Source organism: Ornithorhynchus anatinus, chromosome 5 (genome assembly GCF_004115215.2).
Source record: "Ornithorhynchus anatinus isolate Pmale09 chromosome 5, mOrnAna1.pri.v4, whole genome shotgun sequence".
NCBI classification, from domain to species: Eukaryota; Metazoa; Chordata; class Mammalia; order Monotremata; family Ornithorhynchidae; genus Ornithorhynchus; species Ornithorhynchus anatinus.
In genome coordinates, this window is record NC_041732.1 from 32947344 (window position 1) to 32971700 (window position 24357).

The 24357-nt window shown below is 49.8% G+C and overlaps 1 protein-coding gene across 2 annotated transcripts in view; it reads right to left on the bottom strand.

Moving 5' to 3' along the window:
- Positions 1-7988: 7988 nt before the first annotated feature.
- Positions 7989-24357, bottom strand: part of SLC39A14 (solute carrier family 39 member 14) — a 56908-nt gene continuing 40539 nt past the window's right edge. Inside the window, exons 5-10 of one of the 2 annotated variants that reach the window (XM_029065510.2) lie at positions 22364-22533; positions 19770-19892; positions 18809-18997; positions 18468-18675; positions 12523-12707; positions 7989-11085 (exon numbers count right to left, since the gene is read on the bottom strand). In XM_029065510.2, coding sequence (XP_028921343.1) covers positions 10939-11085; positions 12523-12707; positions 18468-18675; positions 18809-18997; positions 19770-19892; positions 22364-22533 — 1022 coding nt within the window. In that variant the 3' untranslated portion in view covers positions 7989-10938. The remainder of the gene's footprint in view (positions 11086-12522; positions 12708-18467; positions 18676-18808; positions 18998-19769; positions 19893-22363; positions 22534-24357) is intronic. The other variant, XM_029065509.2, reaches the window with a different exon arrangement.

The window sequence follows — 24357 nt, forward strand, 5'->3', positions numbered from 1 at the left end:
CTCCTACCTATCTTTCCATTTTTCCACCTCCAGTCCTCTCACTCATAGAGCTCCCCCTGCTTGGAACTCTCTCCCCTTCCCCAGTCTGCTTGATCATAGCACTCCCAGTCTTCAAAGACCTCCCCAAAAAATTCCACCTTCTCCAGGAAGCCTTCCTTGTTCAATTTACACCATCACATTTGCCTCAACCAAGCAGCCACCATCAACACTTACGCATATACCTCCCAACCCTAGCACTTAGAGAAGCATCATGACCTAGTGGAAAGAGCTAGGAAGGCAGAGGACTTGGGTTCTAATCCCAGCTTCGTCTCTTGTCTGTTGTGTGACCTTGGGTAAGTAACTTCACTTCTCGGTGCCTCAGTTCCTCATCTGTAAAATGGGGATTAAGACTGTGAGCCCCATGTGGGACATAGACTACGTCCAACCTGATTAGCTCGTATCTACCCCAGGGCTTAGTACGGTGCCTGGGCCAGAGTATGTGCTTAACAAATACCATAAAAACTCAGTATGTTCATTATTTGTGTATTCATAATGTGTTCAGCAATTTCATCCTGTCACATTTGTATTACTTCCTGTTATATCCTTCCTGTTCTTCCTCCCGCTCTCACTGTTTGAAAATAATTTCTGTTTTGTCTCTCCTTTAGGTCTTAAGCTCCTCAAGGCCAAGGAGTTCACACCTTGCTTCTCTTGTACTCTCCCAAATGAGAGAGTACCGTCTTTTGCACTCAGTAGACAGCAAATACCACGATTTGACTTGAGGGAGATTTGATTTCATTCTTGTAGAGTCCCCCCCCTCACCTTGCCTAAGAGAACAGCTCCAGTCATTTGACTTGGTATCATCTTGTCTTAAACAGCAGGTGCTAGTTACACACAAATAGATTCCAGTATTGATTCAAATATAGTGCAGTAATTTGTGCCACAACTCAGAAGTTGTGCTCTTGAGCAACTTCCTGTTTTGGGAAAATGGAGTTAGAGTAAACCATCAGTTCAGTGGGAATTAATGGGTTGGGCGCAGATGGTTCAAAGATTGCTGGTCAGCAAGGTTGCAGGCTTGGCAGGAGAGCATACTCCCTTCCCCCACATCCAGGATTGTTTGGGGAGGAGACTGGTTTCTCAGGCATTAGCAGAAGAGTCCCCACCATCTCAGGGAGGAACTGGGAAGGGACAGAGAGTTTAGTTTGGACCTTGCTGAGGCATGATAGCTGAAGGCCTGCTCCCCTGAGGCCAAACCAGAAGAGCTCTTCGTGTGGTAAAGCTATGTCTTCTCTTGGCCCAAGCAATTCCTGAGGTAAAAAGAAAACTAGAGTAAGTTAATTCGGTCATTATCTTAATTTGGGGGACACCGGTATTTTATACTAAACTCTCTATCCCAGCCCTTTCCCCAAACAAAGCAGCATGTCCGGAACCCCCAGTGTCTGACTTCGGCTAATCAGTTCTTCTGCTCGGCCTTGGCCTTCTTGACCCTCAGTGGGTTTAAATACCTTGTAAACCTTGACTGTAGATTTTCCTGTTGTGATCTTTTCCAGGGTGTGGCCCTCATTAAATCCTGACTTTGATCTTGCCTTGTTGGGGAATCTGGTTCAGTTGGGGCGGCTGGGACCTGCACGGAATTGTCCATTGAATCCTGGATGGATTTCCTAATTCCACACTTTCCTTTAGGGACCCTAAACACAGGATGGCTAATTTGGGTCCTAACATAGGGATGAACAGTTAAGCAGTCCCACCTTTGATCTCCCAAGGAAAAAGCCTCATCAGAGTCTAGTCAGGAGATGCTATGATTCTCATTTTTTGACACGAATTCCTAAATTATTTGGATTTTCATGCCTATATGTTTATGTCCACCACTAGTAGAATCAATTATTTATATTAATGTTTGTCTCCCTTGGCTTCACAGACACTGTCTTCTCCTGGTCCTCCTCCTCTCTCTCTGGCCACTGCTTCTCAGTCTCTTTCGCGGGCTCCTCCTCTGCCTCCCACCCCCTAACTGCAGTGGTCCCTCAAGGATCAGTTCTGGGTTCCCTTCTATTCTCCATGTACACCCACTCCCTTGGAAAACTCATTCACTACCACCTCTATGCAGATGATTCCCAAACCTACATACTGGTACAAGCTTTCATAATATCTCGGCTGGATTATTGTGTCAGCGTTCTCTCTGATCTCCCTTTCTCCTGTCTCTCCACACTCCAGTCTATTCTTCATTCTGCTGTCTGGATCATCTTCCTGCAGAAACGCTCTGAGCATGTCACTCTCCTCCTTAAAAACCTCCAGTGGTTGCCTATCAACCTCCGCACGAAACAGAAACCCATCACTCTGGGCTTCAAGGCTCTCCATCACCTTGCCCCCTCCTATCTCACCTCCCTTTTCTCTTTCTACTGCCCACCCCGCACGCTCCGCTCCTCTGCCGCTCGCCTCCTCACCGTCCCCCATTAGTGCCTATCCCGCCGTCGACCTCTGGCCCACATCCTACCGCCGTCCTGGAATACCCTCCCTCCTCACCTCCACCAAATTAACTCTCTTCCCCTCTTCAAAGCCCCACTGAGAGCTCACCTCCTCCAAGAGGCCTTCCCAGACTGAGCTTCCCCTTTTCCCTCTGCTCCCCCTCCGCTCTCTGCTCCCTGCCCCTTCCCCCCTTCGCCTCCCGTCAGCTAAGCCCCCTCTCCCTCTGCTCCTCCCCCTCTCCCTTCCCCTTTCCTCAGCACTGTGTTCATTTGTATAGATTTTTATTACCCTATTTATTTTGTTAATGAGGTGTACATCCCCTTGATTCTATTGATCGTGATTGTGTTGTCTTGTTTTTGTCCACCTTTCTCCCCCCATTAGACTGTAATGGGCAGGGATTTTCTCTATCTGTTGCCAAAGTGTAATAATCATAATAATGTTGGTATTTGTTAAGCGCTTACTATGTGCAGAGCACTGTTCTAAGCACTGGGGGAGATACAGGGTGATCAGGTTGTCCCACATGAGGCTCACCGTTAATCTCCATTTTACAGATGAGGTAACTGAGGCACAGAGAAGTTAAGTGACTTGCCCACAGTCACACAGCTAAGTGACAGAGCCGGGAATCGAACCCATGACCTCTGACTCCGAACGCTTAGTAGAGTGTTCTGCACATAGTAAGCGCTCAATAAATACTATTGAATGAATGAATCTTCAGCCCTGATCTCTCTCCCTCTCTGCAGTCTCACATTTCCTCCTGCCTTCAAGATATCTCTACTTTCATGTCCTGCCATCACATCCAATGAAACATATCCAAAACTAGACTTTCTTCTCTTCCTACCCAAACCCAGTCCTCCCCCGACTTTCCCATCGCTGTAGATTGCACCACCACCCTTCCTGTACCGCGAGCCCATACCCTTGGAGTAATCCTTGACTCCTCTCTCTCATTCAACCCACATATTCGATCTATCACTAAATCCTGTCGGTTCAACCTTCACAGCATGGCAAAAACCTGTCCTTTCCTCTCCATCCAAACCGTTACCATGTTCGTGCAAGCACTTATCCTATCCCGCCTTGCTTACTGCATCAGCCTCCTTGCTGACCTCCCTGCTTCCTGACTCTCCCCACTCCAGTCCGCACTTCACTCTGTTGCCCGCGTCATTTTTCAACAAAAACATTCAGTCCGTGTTTCCCCACTCCTCAGAAACCTCTATTTGTTGGCCATCCACCTCGGCGTCAAAGAGAAACTCCTTTCCATCGGTCTTAAAGCAGTCAGTCACCTTCCCCCCTCCTACCTCACCTTGCTACTCTCCTACTAAAACCCAGCCCCCACACTTTATTCCTCTAATGCCAGCTTACTCACTGTACCTTGATCTCATCTCTCTCGCTGCCAACCTCTCTCCCAGTCCTGCCTCTGGCCGGAAACACCCTCTCTTTTCATTACCAACAGACAACGACTCTCCCCACCTTCAAAGCCTTTACTGAAGGCACATCTCCTCCAAGAGGCCTTCCCTAACCCTCATTTCCTCTTATCCCACTCCCTTTTGCGTTGCCCTGATTTGCTCTCTTTATTCACCACCCAGCCTCACAGCACTTATGTCCACATCCATAATTTATTTATTCATATTAATATCTGTCTCCCCCTCTAGACCGTAAGCTCATTGTGGGCAGGGAATGTGTCTGTTTTATTGTTTCGTATCCTTCCAAATGCTTAGTACAGTACCCCCCACACAGTAAGCTCTCAAAAAATACCATTGATGGATAGTAGAATGTTTTATATCCTTGTCGCTCGTTATTAAATAATCGTTAAACACTGTAAAGAAGCAAAAACCATGAAGAAACACACATTAACAAAGAGTGCAGAAGAGGAAGTCTGTGGCAGAGGCTGGGAAGTAGAGCAATATCACACCCAGACAATGCCACACACATGCACACAACCACATCTTCCTAGGCGAATCTACTTGTGGCTAGTGTTACACCCAGAACAAACTTATGCTGTGGGAAAAATGTTCCACCATATCCCTCATGCTTTATCTGAATTGTGTAATGAAAGCGTGAGTTGAAGGAGAAAGGGACTATTTTAATTTTCCAAAAAGAAACTGCCACAAAAGAGTCTTAAGTCTGAGGCCTCACTAGAACCTTCCCAAGGGAGTCAGAGGATGTGGGCCCTCATCCTGACACTGACACTCATCTACTGTGACCTTGGGCAAGTCACTTCACTTCTCTGTGCCTCAGTTTCCTCAATAATTGTGGTATTTGTTAAACACTTACTATGTGCCAAGTACTGTTCTAAGTGCTAGGGTAGATACAAGGTAATTGGGTTGGACACAGTCCGTGTCCCACGTAAGGATCAGAGTCTTAATCCCCATTTTATAGATGAGGTAATTGAGACAGTGAAATTAAGTGACTCGCCCAAAGTCACACAGCAGACAAGTGGCAGAGCCGGGATTAGAACCCGGGTCCTGACTCTACTAGGCACATCAGCACATATCTGTAATGTATTTAAATTGATGCCTGCCCCCTTCCACCCTCCCCAAGACTGTAGCTTACTGTGGGCAGGGAATGTGTCTGTTTATTGTGAGAAGCAGTATGGCGTAGTGGATGGGCCTGGGAGTCAGTAGGTCATGGGTTCTAATCTTGGCTCTGCCACTTGTCTGCTGTGTGACCTTGGGCAAGTCACTTCACTTCTCTGGGCCTCAGTTATTACCTCCTCTGTCAAATGGGGATTGAGACTGTGAGCCCATGTGAGACAGGGACTTTGTCCAACCTGAGTAACTTGCATCTACTCAAGCACTTAGAACAGTGTTGGGCACATCGTAAGTGCTTAACAAGTAGCAGAATTATTATTATTATTGTATTGTACTCTCCCAAAGCACTCTGTACAGTCTTCTGCACATAGCAAGTGCTCAGTAAATACAACCGAATGAATGAACGAATCTGTAAATTGGGGATTAAGACTGTGAGCCCTATCCGATTAGCTTGCATCTACTCTAGCGCTTAGCAGAGTGCCTGGCACATAGTAACCACTTAACAAATATGGCTATTATTATTAAGGGCCTCATTCAGGTATATTAAATAGGGCCAGATTTTGATTTGCTTCTTTGAAGATAATTTTCGTTTGCTCTTCTCTGGCAGTTGTAACATTGCAATGTTATTACTACCCTGAAGACCATTCTGTTTTCCTTTTTCTCTTCTCTGTTCTGTCCAGGGCTTGCCAGGAATACCACGGCAAGTGCCAGAGGAGCCATCGACCTGCCGCTGCTGCCCTCAAATCCCGTTGTTCTCTCCCCGCTGCCTCCTTCCCTCCCGGCTCTGCTGCAGGTGAGGAAGGGGAAAAAGATGGGCCATGCTCCAAAATAACTTCTGTTCCCAGAGGGGAAGGAGCAGAGAGGAGGCTGCGCTTAAGAGGCCTTTGAATCTTTTCTATTAAAACGTTTTTCTTTAAAAAACTGTTTTCATCTGAAAGCCTTTTGCCATGAATGGAAGGGAATTCAGGCTATTCTGGGAGGATAAAAGGGAGAGGCAATACTGCTGGGATTTGAACCTGTGATTCTAAGAAGCCTGGTTATTTCAGCCCGAACAATTAGGAGCTCAGAGCTGGCTTGCTTTGAAAATGAGTGAGGGGTTTCTATTTTTCTTTGAATTAAAGTTCCGTGAACATTTGGAGTCTTGCTTGGATTTCTGAATGGTTTCTGGACGGAACAAACCTCAGGTCTCCCGAAGAGCGGGGAGGAGAATGGGCATTCAGCAAGGGCTATAAAGTGATGAGCCTGTTTGACTTGACTATGGTCTATTTGCATCAGTTAGTGAAAAATACTACTAATTTCTAGACCACCGGACACGGTACACAGCTTCTACTTTGCACAACTAAAATTCGACACTGTCAAGTTCAACTTTCAAATGGCCTCATGTAGGCAGATACAGCATGACCTAGGGGGAAGTGTCCGGGTCTGGGAGTCAGAGGACGTGGGCTCTAATCCACATGATTTATGTGTGACCTTGAGCAAGTCCCTTAACTTCTCTGAGCCTCGGTGACCTCATCTGTAAAATGGGGATGAAGAGTATGAGCCCCATGAGGGACGGGGACTGTATCCAAGCTGACTACCTTGTATCTATGCCAGCGCTTAGAACGGTGTTTGGCACATAAAAAGCACTTAAGAAATACCACAATTATTATGTTGCTGGGTTTAATGGGTTTGTCTCTAAACACATCCAATTCTCCTATAACAAGGGGGTTGGGTCCTTACAAAACCCTGTGTCTGACATGGCACACAAACACAACTTCCGATCCCACAGAGCACTGAATCCAAAGCAGCTTCGTGTTGGAACTCGGGTGGTCACTGACAGGCCTCTTTGATACCTGACAGAGGCATGTGACATCACCTACGTTAAGCTGGGCCCGCAGCGTAACGTAATGAAATCATGTGTACCATTTGGTGGAAATTGGTCCAAGACCACCCTGGCATTTCTCTGGGTGAAGCCTGATACCTCCCCCCCGACCTCCCATTCCCCACTTGCTCCAAAATGATCCTCTCCCAGGTGACTGTGAACAGCAGGGATAGAGGTGGCAGACTGAATCCTTAAAATAAAAATACTGGACGGAAGCAGCATGGTCTAGTGGATAGAACACGGGGCTGGGAGCCAGAGGACCTGGGTTCTAAACCTGGCTCTGTCACTCACCTGCTGTGTGACGTTGGGCAAGCAAGTCATTTGACTTCTCGGCACTTCCTTTTCCTTAACTACAAAATGGGGATTGATTACCTCTCTCCTATTAGACTGTGAGCCTCACGTACGGCAGAGACTGTTTCTGTCCCGATTAACTTGCTGTATCTACCCCAGTGCTTAGAACAGTGCTCGACGCATAGAAAGCGCTTTAACAAATACCACAAAAAAGGAAAGAAAAAAAAAAGGTGTCCAGTGCCATTATCTGTACCAGGCAGGCAAAAGAACAGCTGAAAGCCAGATTGGATGGAAGGCCTCCCTGCTAACAACGTTCCAACCACAACATGACATGAAAACTCAAGTTATGGCAGAATAGCGTGTACTCGATATTTGCTTTTAGGACTCCGAAAAGATGACGAGCAACGGCAGTCGGCCGCTTGAAAGGCAGGATTTTTTCAAATGGGATCTCTCCGTCCAAGTAGGATTGTAGATAAACCGTTTCAAAAAATCAAGCTTACAGCGAGAAGTTAAAAAATACCGGTTAGGAGGCAAAACGAGGCCGGTCTAGGGCAGGTAGAGTGAGCATACCTCCGACAGTCACTGGAGGTAAACTATTTAAAATGAGCAAACCCTGGGAGATTTGGACGTGTGACAATAAAAGGGAACTGCAGGGTGATGGAAGGCTTTTCTGGGGATCGTTATATCTTCTCACCTGCCAATGCGGGGGGGAAAAAAGGGAAGGAGTGCGCAGTGGAAGCGAAGAACGAGGAGCGGTGATGACACACGGTCCGGAAGACGGCAAAAGTTGAAATGTGCATTAATGCCACCTTGTGTCTAACACTTCCCACTGCACCAGCGGACTCCGACAAACCACGCTCATGATCCTCAACCATTACAGAATATAGTTTTATTTATCCAGTCTTACAAAGAACATTTTTACAGCCCACATCATGTTATTTTCTTGGTTCTTATTTATTGGTAAACACCTGAGTTATTCAAAAAATACTGTGATGGAATTGCTCTAGTCTTAACTGTCAAGGGAAATACGAACAATTAAAGTCAACCTCACGGCTTTCAAGATTTTTCCTTCCCTCTCACTGTAGTGTAATTTTTTTTTTCACCATTAATCGCGTTGGAGATCACATACATCTTCTCCTGTCCAGCAACTGCTCAGCTCACGACCATCTCATCGGAAGATGGTCTATTCAAGAATAGATCACGGGAGAGACGGAAACAGAGGGCTACCCGATCAGGGTATTTACCCGTAGGGCTTTACATACGCATCCAAATGCTTAAAACAGCAAATTCAACACTTAAGAGCCCAGAGGAAATTGCATATTGAATGTCGGCGTGTTTCCCGCCAGCGCAAATAAAGCCGAATTTGGATACGTCAGGCAGATCCGTCAGCGGAGGCAGCGTGCCAACTGCCCACCACAGGAAGCTCGTCCCCCCATCCTCTGCCTCGCCCCACGGAACGCGATAGGCCGCCACCATTTCCAGAGAAAAGGGAACTTCTCTGACGGTAGCACTTGCTCAGGCGGGTCCAGCTAACAAATGGAAGCGCAGGAAAAAGTGACGTACTGCTTTGCCGGTTGAAAATGAAAATGCAACCTGTTGTATCCTCTGCCCCAAATTAACTCTAAACCCGGAGACCCGGGTTTCGGTGTTACCGTGGGAGGAGAAGGCCAGGGCCGAGAGAGGGAACCTCCTGCTCACTTAAAAACATCAGTGTGGATTAAGTAAGGCAAGCCTTCTGAAGTTCAGGTTTAGGTGGCTGTATTTTCAGCTGGTTCTCTGTCCAACCAGGGTCTGCAGCCTCGCCCACTTCTTCCACTCTTAAAATGATTTTTGAGGGAAGGGGAGGTGGACAAAAGGACAAGGGCGTTAAAAGAAAAATATTTTTAAAAAGGTACTCAACACGCAAGGAAGGGGCTGGCTGTAAAACTAGATCGTTTTTCTGCCACATCACCCCACCGTTTGCATCATCCATCTCCCCAGAGGCTCGGACGGCCTCCTATCCTAGTCACGGCAGTACACAATCAATCGGTCAATCATTCAATGGTATTTATTGAGCACTTACTGTGTGCAGAGCACTGTATTAAGTGCTCGGGAAAGTACGATACATCATAACTCCTGGGAAAATAGCAGCTACAGCTCGTTCTCTCACATGGTTCTTTCCAGGGTGATTCAAAGTTCCCAGAAAGATGAAGAAAAAGCTGCTTTTAACAATAGTAATGGAAAATGATGGACTGCCATATGACCAAGCCTACAGCTATTCCCTTAGACACGTATAAAGGACGTAGATATTAAAAAGAAAAAAAAAACCACACACAACAACTCATAGATGCTGGCAATGAACTCCCACCCCTCCAGACTGAGCAAAAAGGTCTGTCAACACACGGCCACTGTGGGGGTATTGCCTGAAGGGATCCAGAGGTCTTCACGGCCCAATCAAGCTGAAGAATTAGACATTATCAATATGATAATAATAAAGGAATTCACCTAGTGAACCTGGGAACAGCTCTCCCTGAAGTCAGATCTCCAAAGACCCCTCCCCACCGTGGCCTAAAGCTGGAATGGAGTTTTACAGTCAGCACATCCATCTTCTAAAGCGAGCTCGAGCGTAACCAGCGTCAGAACTGCTCTGGCTTCTTTGAAAGACTATACGATCCACAGTGACATTTTAAAACACATTCACAGTGTGAGCTCGGTCCTCTGTGCTGCTCAAGAGGCAGAACCCGTGTTCTCGCTCTTCACGGTGGCCGGCCACCGACACTCCCGTCCACTTAAACCGGTCAGCCCCGCATCTCGGCTACCCTCTTCCACATTCCGGTCACCCTCATCTTGTTGAGCACGGTAAACGTCGCTCCGATCAGAGCCGGTTAGAGGGGGGAGGCGGACCGAAGAGGTGGATCTGTGCATTATTCTCCCCTCCGAGGGACCCGCCCACGTCCATACCCCCGCCTGGCTTCTGAGGAGGCGATTGAGAATCTCCCTTAAGAAGGGCAGAAACGGGCAAATCAGAGTTTCCTACGTGGGGGCCCAATTCCCCGCCACTTTGCCTGTGAGAAAAAGGTTAAAATCATATCTAGTGATCGGCTGCTTTGGTGGAAACGGTGAAAAGCCACATCGTACCGGGGCTCCTGGCCCAAATTTGATACCCAAAAGGTCCTGCAGGAAAGTAAGAACCCAGTGCCAATGACATCGCTTTGTCTTCCCCTTCAGAACCCCCTTTTCCCTTGCACCCTCCCTGCCAAAGGCTCTTACAGCAAGCAGGTCTCTCGGCTCCTGCCTCCTTCGAAAGCCCCCAGAGCCGACGAGGTGACGGTATCTGAAGGGATCAAGTCGGTGGAAAACCGGAGCTCTCGGCTACTGTGTCTTCTCCAAACAGGCATAGGGTCAGGGTGGTAGATATCTGGTCCCGTCGCTACCCTTCCAAGACTTCCAATGGTTAGACGTTGGCCTCGTTGGGCCCGGGATGCTTGCAGGCTCAAGAGGATACGGGCGTCCGGACCTCTCATTTCCATTGCCGGCTGCCTCGATCCAAGAGCAAGAGAGGTCGGTCTGCCTCTTCTTTGAGTCATTCTGGGGAAAGTCGGGTGAGGGAGAGGCCAGAGGATAAGGCGGCACTACCTAGAGACTAGTTATCGGGGCGGTTTACTTCTAGGAGGGGAAATTTAAACAGTCGACATCTAATACCGTGTACTGTCTGGGGAACGGATTGGGGCAGAAATGCCTCTTCTGTAGTGCTTTGCAGCGTCGAGTCTTCATACCGGTGCCGGGTCTGCCGAGCGGAAAGCCGTGGGTTCCATCCCCGATCCCGCTGCCCCCGGCCCCCTCCTAACCTATCTGAATCTGCCCCGAATACATGGTGAGAAGCAGCATGATGGTGAAGCCGGTCAGCAGGCCCAAGTTCTGGATGGCAAAGGGGATCAAGACGCTGCCGTTCCTTTCGTCCTCTCGACAGACTTCGTTCATCTCAGGGAACTGAAAAAGGAGCGGGGAGTAAAAAAAAGTCTCTCCTCTCGCCCCTTCACATGACGCCAATGAGCACCCCGCTCCCTGCTAAGCCCTGACTACAGCCTTTCTTGTGGAGAACTGAATTCTTGGGGAAAGCATCATGGCCTAGTGGAGACCGCATGGGCCTGGGAATCAGAAGACCAGGGTTCTCATCCCAGCTCTGCCACTTATCTGCCTGCTGGGTGACCCTGGACAAGCTACTTAACTTCCTTAGGCCTTAATTTTCCCATTTGTAAAATGGGGATTAAATACCTGTCTTCCTACTTACACCGGGAGCCCCTTGTGGATCAGGGGCTGTGTCTGACCCAATTATACACCATCTACCTTAACACTTAGTACAGTGCTTCGCATATAGGAAGGGTTTAATAATAATAATGATAATAATAATTGTGGTATTTATTAAGTGCTTACTTTGTGCCAGCCAATGTATTAAGCACTGGGGTGGAGACAAGAAAATCAGGTTGGGCACAGTTCCTGTCTCACAGGGGCTCACAATCTCAATCCCCATTTTATAGATGAGGTAAGTGAGGCACAGAGAAGTGAACTGACTTGCCCAAGGTCACAGAGCTGACAAGTGGCAGAGCCAGGACTAGAACCCAGATCCCTCTGAGTCCGAGACTACTACGACCTGCTGCTTCGACGCTGCTCCATGTTGCTTAACAAATACCACAATTATCATAACTATTATTATTGCCGTGGCACTGGAGCTCTAAGGTCAGGTATTCCCTATTGCCTTCGTTATTTTTGATACTGTAAATATACCTCTGCTAGGAAGAAAGGATATTTTCGCTGTGTCACTTTCCCAAACAAAAAAGGGAAAGTGAGGGAAAAAAGTGGTTAAGGGTCGATTTCTCTACCTCCAGCCACTATTTAAACTGGTCATCTACCCAGGAATATGGGGAGGGCCCCCAAGCTGCTCCCCAACTTCACCCCGACCAATCCAAGCCCACTTCTCCATCGTATCGAGCGGCTCATCAGTCTTCCACTTTTGGTGGGGCCCAAGCTTGGCGGGTAAGCGAGACGGTTAAACACGGACAGGTCAGTTCTGCCTAACACTGTTTTAGGCAAGAGTCCGGCAGCTCTCTCCCCTCCGATGGAGCCAATTGTTGTGGCTGGCGTAGACCATGAAAGCAACAGGGGATGTGAAGTGGCCCTGGGCCAATGTGGCTACCATGGTCACCATCTTTCACCCAAACAGCTCATGGCTCTGAATCAAGAAACTCAGATAAGGGGCTTTTCAATCTCCAGTGAAAGATGTTACAGTACAAACTGCCTCCAGGGCACTCCCTCCTCCCTCCTGGAGCCCTCCTGGAGCCTTCTGAAACCCTCCCTATTCACGCATGCCCTCGGCCAGCTCCTTCGCATCGGAAAAACATCCCCGGCAGGGGCCCGGCTGAGAGTTACCATATCGGCCAGGGCGATGTACAGGAACATTCCCCCAGCCAAAGCGAAGATCCAGTTGGCAGAAAAGTGGCTGCCGGCCAAGATCCCAAAAGCCAGACCCAGATAGCAGCAGCAGGCAGAGAGGAAGTTGAAGAAGAGAGCCTGCTGGATGCTCATCCCGGCGTTCAGCAGGATCACAAAGTCTCCTGCGGGAGGGAGGGCAGGGAAAGAGAGGTTATGGGAGGTGAGGGGGTGGGAAAAGGGGAGTAATACCTCTAGACTGAAAACTCTTTGTGGGCAGGCATCAATCAATCGACCATATTTATTCATTCATTCATTCAATAGTATTTATTGAGCGCTTACTATGTGCAGAGCACTGTACTAAGCGCTTGGGATGAACAAGTCGGCAACAGATAGAGACGGTCCCTGCCGTTTGACGGGCTTACGGTCTAATCGGGGGAGACGGACAGACGAGAACAATGGCAATAAATAGAGTCAAGGGGAAGAACATCTCGTAAAAACAATGGCAACTAAATAGAATCGAGGCGATGTACAATTCATTAACAAAATAAATAGGGTAACGAAAATATATACAGTTGAGCGGACGAGTACAGTGCTGTGGGGATGGGAAGGGAGAGGTGGAAGAGCAGAGGGAAAAGGGGAAAATGAGGGTTTAGCTGCGGAGAGGTAAAGGGGGGATGGCACAGGGAGTAGAGGGAGAAGAGGAGCTCAGTCTGGGAACGCCTCTTGGAGGAGGTGAGTTTTAAGTAGGGTTTTGAAGAGGGAAAGAGAATCAGTTTGGCGGAGGTGAGGAGGGAGGGCGTTCCGGGACCGCGGGAGGACGTGACCCGGGGGTCGACGGCGGGATAGGCGAGACCGAGGGACGCCGAGGAGGTGGGCGGCGGAGGAGCGGAGCGTGCGGGGTGGGCGGTAGAAAGAGAGAAGGGAGGAGAGGTAGGAAGGGGCAAGGTGATGGAGAGCCTCGAAGCCTAGAGTGAGGAGTTTTTGTTTGGAGCGGAGGTCGATAGGCAACCACTGGAGTTGTTTAAGAAGGGGAGTGACATGCCCAGATCGTTTCTGCGGGAAGATGAGCCGGGCAGCGGAGTGAAGAATAGACCGGAGCGGGGCGAGAGAGGAGGAAGGGAGGTCAGAGAGAAGGCTGACACAGTAGTCTAGCCGGGATATAACGAGAGCCCGTAGCGGTAAGGTAGCCGTCTGGATGGAGAGGAAAGGGCGGATCTTGGCGATATCGTAGAGGTGAAACCGGCAGGTCTCGGTAACGGATAGGATGCGTGGGGTGAACGAGAGAGACGAGTCAAGGATGACACCGAGATCGCGGGCCCGAGAGACGGGAAGGATGGTCGCGCCATCCACGGTGATAGAGAAGTCTGGGAGAGGACCGGGTTCGGGAGGGAAGATGAGGAGCTCAGTCTCGCTCACATTGAGTTTTAGGTGGCGGGCCGACATCCAGGTGGAGACGTCCCGGAGGCGGGAGGAGATGCGAGCCCGAAGGGAGGGGGAGAGGACAGGGGCGGAGATGTAGATCTGCGTGTCATCTGCGTAGAGATGGTAGTCAAAGCCGTGAGAGCGAATGAGTTCACCGAGGGAGTGAGTGTAAATGGAGAACGGAAGAGGGCCGAGAACTGACCCTTGAGGAACTCCAACAGTTAAAGGATGGGAGGGGGAGGAGGCTCCAGCGAAGGAGACTGAGAATGACCGGCCAGAGAGGTAAGAGGAGAACCGGGAGAGGACGGAGTCCGTGAAGCCAAGGTGAGATACGGTATGGAGGAGGAGGGGATGGTCGACAGTGTCAAAGGCAGCAGAGAGGTCAAGGAGGATCAGAACGGAGTAGGAGCCATCGGATTTGGCAAGAAGGAGGTCACGGGTGACCTTAGAGAGAGCAGTCTCGGTAGAGCGGAGGGGACGGAAGCCAGATCGGAGGGGGTCTAGGAGAGAATGGGAGTTAAGGAATTCTAAGCATCGATCGTAGTCGACTCGTTCTAGGATTTTGGAAAGGAAGGGTAGTAGGGAGATAGGGCGATAACTGGAGGGGGAAGTGGGGTCGAGAGCGGGTTTTTTTAGGATGGGGGAGACGTGGGCATGTTTGAAGGCAGAGGGGAAGGAGCCCTTGGAGATTGAGTGGTTAAAAATAGAAGTTAAGGAAGGTAGGAGGGCAGGGGCGACGGTTTTAAGAAGGTGAGAGGGAATGGGGTCCGAGGCGCAGGTGGAGGGGGTGGCACTTGCGAGGAGGGAGGAGATCTCCTCTGAGGATACTGCAGGGAAGGATGGGAAAGTAGGGGAGGGGGTCGGTGGGGGGGAGGGGATAGGCGGAGGGGTGACTTTGGGGAGCTCAGACCTGATCGTGTTGATTTTCGTGAGGAAATAGGTGAGGAAATAGGAAATATTTTGTGAGGAAATAGGAAATATTTATTGTGCGCTTACCCTGTGCAAAGCACCGTACTAAGCGCTTGGGAGAGTATAACACAACAATAAACCATACACATTGCATGCCCAAAATGAGTCAGGAAGGGGCGACAGATCATTAATATAAATTACGGATATGTACACAAGTGCTGTGGGGTGGGGGTGGTGAATAAAGGGAGCACGTCGGGATGACACAAAAGGGATAGGAAAGGGGAAAGGAGGGCTTAGTCATGGAAGGCTTCCTGAAGGACATGTGCCTTTGATAAGGCTTTGAGGATGGAGAGAGAGCTATCGTCTGCTAGATATGAAAACGGAGAGTGTCCCAGGCCAGAGGCAGCACATGGGTGAGAAGTCACTGGTGAGATAGGCGAGATGGAGGTAAAGTGAGTAGGTCGGCATTAGACTGAGGTACGTGTGCTAGGTTGTAATAGGAGAGTAGGGCGGTGAGGTAGGAAGGTGGCAATATGATTTAGAGCTTTAAAGCCGAGTTTCTGTTTGATGTGGAGGTGGATGGGCAACCGTTGGAGGTACACGAGTGGGGAAATCACTCACTGAATGTTTCTGAAGAACAATGATCTGGACAGCAGAGTGAAGTATGGAAAGGTGTGGAGAGAGACAGGAGGCAGGGAGGTCAGCAAGGAGGCCGATACAGTAAGCAAGGTGGGATAGGATAAGTGCTTGGATGAACATGGAAGCAGTTTGGATGGGGAGGAAAGGACAGATTTTAGCCATGTTCCGAAGGTTGAACTGACCAGTTTTAGTGATAGATTGGATATGTGGGTTGAATGAGAGAGAGGAGTCACGGATAATGGCAAGTTATGGGCTTATCATGTCACCCTCCTCCTCAAAAAACTCCAGCGGTTGCCCATCCACCTCCATATCAAGCAAAAACTCCTCACCACTGGCTTTAAAATATTCCATCACCTTGCCCCCTCCTACCTCACCTCGCTTCTCTCCTTCTACAACCCAGCCCACACATTTTGCTCCTCTTGTGCCTCAATCTCACCTGTTTTGCGGCTGACCCCTAGCCCACGTCCTGCTTCTGGGGTGGAATACCCTTCCTCCTCAAATCTGAGAGATAATTACTCTCCCTCACTTCAAAGCCTTACTGAAGGCACAACTCCTCCAAGAGGCCTTCCCAGACTAAGCCCCACTTTTCCTCATCTCCCACTCCCCTCTGCATCTCCCTTTGCTCTTCCCGCCCTCCCAGGCCCGCAGCTCTTATGTACATATCTGTAATTTTATTTGTATTGATGTTTCCCTCCCTCCCTCTAAATGGTAAAGCTCGTTGTGGGCAGGGAATGTCACTGTTAATTGCTGTATCGTACTTTCCTAAGCACTTAGCACAGTGCTCTGCACACAGTAAGCGCTCAATAAATGCGACTGAATGAATGAACGGCGTCATCTACAGTGACGGGAAAGTCAAGGGGAGGACAGGGTTTGGATAGGAAGAAAAGGAGTTCTGTTTGGGACAAGTTAACTTGGAGGTGACGGCAGGGCATCCAAGTAGAGATGTCTTGAAGGCAGGAGGAAATGTGAAACTGGAGAGAGGAAGAGAGATCAGGACTGGAGATGTAGATTTGGGAATCATCCACATAGAGTAGCTGAAGCCATGGAAGCACCAACATCTGAGTCCCCTGTGGGAAAGGACTGTATCCAACCTGATTAGCTTGTATCTACCCCAGCGCTAGGTAGCGCCTGGTACCTAGTGAGTGCTCAACAAATACCCTTTAAAAAAGCAAACCACAAAAAAACCAAGTCTATAATTCTGTTGTCTTGCATTCTCCCACGTGCTCTCCACACAGTAAGCACTCAATAAATACAGAGAGGGTTGGAGGGCCAAATGCTTAGTGAAAGGCAAGATTTGTCTCCGGGGACAATCAGGCTAAGAACTTGAGAGAGAAGATAAGGGTGGGGAAGAATCACAGACATGGAGACAGCACTGAGGTGGACGAGCATCTCAGAGGAGTCTTCTCCATGGGATATGACTAATACAAGGCCACTACAAGACAAAAGAAAAAGTGTTTTTTCCTCTCGTGTTTGTTTTCACCCACGGAGGACCAGAGCTTGCCTTTCAATATTTAAGCAGCACAGCCTAATGGAAAGAGCGTGGGCCTGGGAGTCAGGGGACCTGAGTTCTAATCCCAGCACCACCACCTGCCTGCTGTGGGACCTGGAGCAAGTCTTTTAACTTCTCTTTGCATCGGTTTCCACATCTGTAAAATGGGAATTCAATGCCTGCTCTCCCCAGTTCTTTGACCGCGAGCCCCTTCTGGGACAGAGCTGGGTCTGGCCTGATTGTCTCCTATCTCCTCCGGTACTTAGTACAGTGCTTGACGTGCGTGGCTCAGTGGAAAGAGCATGGGCTTTGGAGTCAGAGGTCATGGGTTCGAATCCCCGCTCAGCCACTTGTCAGCTGTGTGACTTTGGGCAAGTCACTTAACTTCTCGGGGCCTCAGTTACCTCATCTGTAAAATGGGGATTAAGACTGTGAGCCCCACGTGGGACAAACTGATTCCCCCTGTGTCTACCCCAGCGCCTAGAACAGTGCTCGGCACATAGTAAGCGCTTAACAAATACCAACATTATTATTATTATTATTATTATTTAACCAATACCATTATTGTAAATATCAGTATCATCATTATAATTAAGGACTGGGTGGCTTCTGATAAAGAAAGGTGATCCATGGGTCAAAGCTTAGACCTCCAAAAGCCTCTTTCAAACTTTAGCCTACATCTTAACCAGTTCCAGTTCCAGTAACATTTTGAAGGTGATCTATGGGTCACAGTTTAGACCTCCAAAAGCCTTTCAAACTTTAGCCTACATTTTAACCAGTTCCAATAGTCTGAATCTTCGCACGCTTCGCTCCTCTAATGTTAACCTCCTCGCTGTACCTCAATCGTGCCCTCGCCCTGCCTCGGGGCTGGAATGCCCTCTCCTTTCATATCCGACAGTTATTCTCCCCACCTTCAAAGCCTTACTGAAGGTCCATCTCCTCCAAGAGGCCTTCCTAAGTCCTCCTTTCCTCTTTTCCCACTCCCTTCTGTGTCACCCTGACTTGCTCCCCTTATTCACTCCCCCCGTCCCCCACAGCCTCACAAAACTTATGTACCTGTCGGTACTTTATTTATATTAATGTCCATCTTTCCCTCTAGACTGTAAGCTCATTGTGGACAGGGAATGTGTCTGTTATATTGCCCTGCACACAGTAAGCACTCAAAAAATTCAAGTGATTGACTGCTCCTCTGGTCAGCTAAGGATTGTCCAGGGGACAGGCATCCCTTAGGAAGAGAATTTACTCTTAGGGAAAATTACATGAGTTGGTGCTCAAATTTCCTGTGCAACAAGGAGGATGGATGAGAGGGAGGGAACAGGTCCCTATTGCTATCATGAGCTTCTTCTAAGAGGGGTTGACCGAACTGAGAGATGGCATGAAACTGGCAGATTTCTGAAGCCAGGCTGGGGGGGTGGGGGGGGCAGGGGGCTGCCCGCTACACAAGGGAAGAGGCGAGAACCGTAGCGGGGAGCCACACACATACCCAACTCATGGGGAAACTCCTCGCAGAGGATGGCCACGGAGGTGCTGATGCCTTGGAAAACGGACACGGTGAAGGAGGCTCCGATGGCCAAGCCATCGATAAAGTTGTGGAGGCCGTCGCTCAGGGTGATCATCCAGGCCAAGGTGCCGATGTCTGAGTAGCGGACCCCTTTCAGCCAATAACAAGCACTCTGGGAAGCCTGCAGGTCCTGCAAGGAAGAGCCCCCCACCAGCAGCTATAACGGCCACCGGAGATACAGCAACTGCCCCCAGTTCGGAGCCGGAACCGCCCCCCTGCCCCACTTGCCCATCACCAGCAGAGTAAGCAAATGTCCCACCAACCTGGACAGACAGAGAGCCCACGATGGCTTTCTCATCCACCACTGGGTTCTTGTTGTCCAGCTCACTGTCCCGGTGCTGGGGGATCATATGATCCAAGTCTCCATTTTGCAGCTTCTCAGTCACTCCCTCCTCCTGGTCCTTCTTGGAAGGGAGGGTCTCAGAGGCGTAGTGACTGTGTCCATGGTGTTGCTTGACAGACAAGAGGGAATCAAGGCCCCGTGGGGTCATGAGGTACTTACTGGACCTCCATCTAGTCTATCTTGCCACGGACCCCTTGCCCACATCCTGCCTCTGGCCTGGAATTCCCTCCCCCTTCATACCAGGCAGATGATGACTGTCCCCACCTCCAAAGCCTTATCGAGAGGACATCTCCTCCAGGAAACCTTCCCCAACTAAGCCGGCATTTCCTCTTCTCCCACTCCCTTAAGCATCGCCCTCGTACCCTTTATTCACTCCGCCCTCGACCCCGTAGCACTGATGTACATAATTTCTTTTAATGCCCGTCTCCCCCTCTAGACCGTAAGCTCCCTGTGGGCAGGGACCTTGTCTTCCAACTCTGCTTTATTGTCCTCTCCCAAGTGCCTAGTACAGAGCTCCGCACACAGTAACCGCTCGATAAATACGAGATCGGCAAGAGGTCTGACAGTTCCTCCCCTTCTCTCTCGCCTGGCTAGGGCAGGATGGCTTTGGTAAATGCAGTGTAGACAAGGGGTTCCCCCAGGGGCCTACAGGAAAAGAGGATCGGATTAGGAGTCAGGAGATCCAAGGGCTGGCCACCGGCTCCCGCTCCGAGACCTTCCTACGCGGGGGCATTGTAGCTGAAAACACCAGGGTGCGGGCCCCTGTCCGTAGAGAAGCTGTTTAACTTCCAGCTGGCACCGTTCACAACAGGAGACATTTCGCCATCCTCTCGGCACGCAGCCTCCCTGACCGGCTCCCTCCCCAGCCCCCTCAGCCTCACCTGGTCCTTCTGCTTGAGGAGCATCTTCAGGATCTTCTCTGTGAAGAAGAAGAGGTAGAAGCCCCCAAACACCACCGCCGATTTGGAGACATAATAATCCTCTAGAGGGTTGAACCCAAACGCCTGTGGACCAGCAACAACAGGATGAGTGTGGTAAATGCCAAACCTGCAATCTGTCCCTCGGGGCCCTCACCCCTTTCCTAAGAGCTCTGGGCTCCAGGAACGTAAGCCCCAGCCCCGTGGCTCGGCCGGGAGGCCCCACCGGCCCGGCCTCCTGCCTCCCTCACTGCCTGTGACTCCACAGGGGTCAATCTCCTCCACTTCCACAAAGCACCAAGATGCTTCTCTGGGCTTGACAGGAAAGCTGCTTTCCAACTTACGGCCTGTTCCCCGACGCAGTGGGACCGAGAAGCTTGGTGTTGCTGATTCTGGGGAAGCACCTTTCCAGAAATTCATCTCCCCGGTCTGTAAATAAATCCCTTTCTGAGTCTCCTGGCAGGTCCACGTGGCCACGAGGTCGGCCGGCTCCACAGATGAATGTGACGTCGGATAGTGCAATTTCATCTGAACACCCTACAAATGTGTCCCCGTCATTGCCTCTAACTGTCCCGAGGTCATTTCGCGGACTGTCACCACCAAGGGACAGAGGGCAGATCCGTCTTCTGAAATGGGAAATCCATTCCACGGCTAGATCGTGGGACTTGCTCTCCTCCTCGGCCCTGACCATCCCCCGTGAATCTGAAGACACCCAAACGGGAGGTCGGTGCCAGAACTAATCTCTTGTGCATGTTGCTTAAGAGGGGCTCTTCCTGTGGCTTCATATTTCAAGGGGAGGCAGCATGGTCTAAAGAAAGGAGTCCAGGACTGAGTGCCGGAAGCTTGGCACGGGCTCTAACTCGCTGAGTTAACTGGTGAGGGAGTGCCACTTAGCCTCTCTGCCTCAGTTTCCTGTTGGTAAAATGGAATGACTTCCCTACCACAAAGAGAAGCTGCGGAGATAAGAGAGTGCCCAAGTGAGATGCATTTGGAGCTTGCAACATGTTCTCGTTACTGCTCCTTTCTTATACCACACAGAGGGGATTTGGCGTTAATTCTGGGCTATGGAGGGAGAGGGGAAGCTTCTGCTTAACACCCCCTCTCTGGATAAACACGCCACATTCACGTTCTGAACCACCCAAGGGCAGTGCAGACCTCCAGAACCTGTAGAACTGAAGGCGTCGCGGCTCAGATTCGTCGGCGTGCTACTCCAAGCGTGACTTAGTGGATAAAGCACGGGCCTAGGAGTCGGAGGACCTGGATTCTAATCCCGACTCCGCCGTCTGTCTGCTGTGTGACTTAGGCAAGTCCCTTAACTTATCCGTGCCTCGGTTATCTCATCTGTAAAATGAGGATTAAGATCGTGAGCCCCACGAGGGACATGGACTGCGTTCCGCCTCATTAGCTTGTATCTGACTTTCTTTGAAAATAAATAAATGAACAAATAAATGTATTTTTAATGAATGAACATGTCTAATTTATTTAAAATTTGAAGGTTAATTTCGTCGGGTGAATCTGCAAGTGAATTTCATTAATGTTGACTGCCATCGTGTGTAGTTTTATTTTAAGTTAGTACAGGGGCTGGCACTTAGTTAACGCTTAACAAATGCCATAAAAGAAGTCAGATCAGTAGCCCTAAGGAATTAAGTGAGTCTGTCCGTCTCTCTCCTCTCAGGGTCATCACTTTATACCACAACCGTGAGTACAATTACTATTTCTAATAATAATGGTGGTGGCACTTGTTAAGCACTTATTCTATGGCAATACCGTATGTGGTGGGGTAGGTAGATGCCAATTGCAGGACTCAGCCTTGGCCCAGACCACACGGTGCATCCCTCTCGTAAGCCGGTTCCGGGTGAGGTATGCTTCATCCTCTGGGCTGGGGAGATGAGTATTCAATAATAATTATGGCCATCTGCCCCCCAAAAAATGTTTTGGCGACCCTATGATCTGTTGAAGAATCCCACGCTTCCATCAGCAACCCTTTCTACATAATCAATTTGATGCTCCTTTATTTTAAAGAATGTGTAAATTCAGCTAAGGGTGTAGAATGCAATTTATCAACCATTACATTAAAATGATGTGACATTTGTCTCACACAAACGCCTTTCGAAGCACTGGTGCTAAGAGAGCTAGGCACTCGACGACGAAGCTTCGAATCTCTCTTGACACTCTCCATTTTGGGGATCGATGGATCGAGTTTCACAGCTAAGCCTCCACTATTCTATATATTGTTATACCGAACGCCGCCAAGTCCTCGGTACAGTGCTTGGCACATAGTAGGTGCTCAATAAAGACGATCGACTATTAGAAGCAGGATCCCCAGAAAGGCAGGGGGCTGGAAGTAGGGGCGTGCCCTCAGACCAGGGGACCAAAGTCATCCCGCCACCCTACTTGCCTTGCCGTTCGTGCCACGACTGGGACTCTGAGAAGGTGGGTGGACCATCTCCGTGTCTGTCTCCTACCTGGAAAACTCACCTCTCCCGCTCCTATCCAAACCCACGTCCAACCCGGCCACATGGGACCAGACTCCCTGGCAGGCAGGCCCCTGGCATTACCTCGGGGATGAGCTGGAAGAGGGCGTTGGAGTAGAGGGTTCCAATCGCCAGAGCTATGAAGTAGAGCAGCAGCCGCTTGTAAAAGGTCTTCTTCATGAAAGGCACCACGCTGGCCCCGACAAGCGAGCAGAGGGAGATGACGGTCACACAGAGGAGACCGTATCCCCACACTGCGGCCAGTGGCCAACCCCACGCCCCCGGGGACAGAAGGGGAGGGAGAAAGCCCCAGCAGCAGATCGACCACAGGTTTGGAGGAGGTGGAAGAGGAGGAGGAGGAGAGAGGAATTAGAGAAAGAGGTGTTTTATTGGAAATCAACGTAGAAAAACCCAAAGAAAAAATGCACCCCAGAAAGGAGAGGAAGAAGGAAAGAGAAAGTGAAAGAGAGTGAGCGAGTGCAATGGAGGGGAGGGAGGGAGAGAAAGAGAGACAGCAGAAGAGAGGGAGGGAGAGAAAAAACAGAACATTTGTTAGTGATTGAAATCTGAAGAAATTTTCAACTGATTCAGGAGAGATGAGGGAGGAATGAAGGCGATTCTGGAACCTGAAATTCAGTTTTTTCCTTCCCTTCTAGATGTTTTTCTAGACAGGCACATGTGTTCACTCGTAAGTGATGAATCATAGTCACCAACACCATACACCTGCCGTGTTGGTCGCCTTGACACCGGACACTCTCTCCATTCAAAATACAGCTGTTTCTCTGGACCTAAGACTCGACTTCGTCGGGCGAGGGCAGAGAGTAAGATAGAGTGGAGTTTCGTTATGATCTTAAAATAAGCTGGTAATTTTTTTTTGTACTTGTTAAGCGCTTACTATGTACCAGGTGCTGTATGAAGCCATCAGGTTGGACGCAGTTCAGGTCCCTCATGGGGTTCACGGTCTTAATCCCCATTTTACAGAGGAGGTAACTGAGGCCCAGAGAAGTGAAGTGACTTGCCCGAGGCCACACAACAGACAAGTGGCAGAGCCGGGATTAGAACCCAGGTCCTTCCGACTCCCAGGCCCACGCTCTATCCACTAGGCCACGTTGCTTCTCTAATTTGCAGGTGAGGTGGAGGGAGGGAACTGGGGCCTCACTGCACAGGTGGCCGATTTCCTAAATTTCATCCTAGACTGAGGCCCGGCTCCGGGGAGTCTCAACTCAGGGGGCAGGATTAGCTCAGAGTTCCAGCACCGCCCAGATCCCGATCAGCTTCCCTCGCGCATCTCTCAGTCCGTGCAGCACGTCCCGTGACCCTTTGCTGCTCCGGGGGCAGAGAGTCCAGAACAGGGTCGAGCCAATTGCAGGTGGAACAGCACCGACCCTCTCGGGGTCCACGGGGACGGAGCACGTGCACGATTATTATTTCATTCAATCCATCATTTCCATTCAATTGTGTAACAATATTTTATGTAAAACCAGGGAGGAAAAAAATTAAGGTTTGGAACTGCAGAATTATTCCCAAGTCCCCAAAATGGGAATCTCTTAGAGGTGTCCCCCTGAGACTGCACCAGGCCTTCTTCCATGCTGCAGCCCTCCTTCCAGGCTCTATTGCAAAGGGTGGATGGTTACATTCATGCCATCACCCTACAATTTGGAGTAATAATAATAGTAATAATTTGTGGCATTTGTTAAGCACTTACTAAATGCCAGGCGCTGTTCTAAGCGCTAGGGTAAATACAGGCTAATCAGTTTGGACACAGTCCAGGTCCCACGTGGGGTTCACAGTTTTAATCTCCATTTTACAGATGAGGGAACTGAGGCACAGAGAAGTGAAGTGACTCAATCAAGGTCACTCAGCAGACAAGTGACTAGAACCCAGGGACCATCTGACTCAAAGGCTCGTGCTCTATCCACTAGGCCACGCTGCTTCTGAGTAGGGAACAGACTGCAGGCCGGGGACCCACGAGAGGGCCGAGGAGCCGGACACGCATCAGTGAAAACCAGCCCCGTGAACCACGGCCTCAGCGGGTCGTCGGCAGCTTTACTTCCCCCATCCCTGCCTGCCCGCGCTGG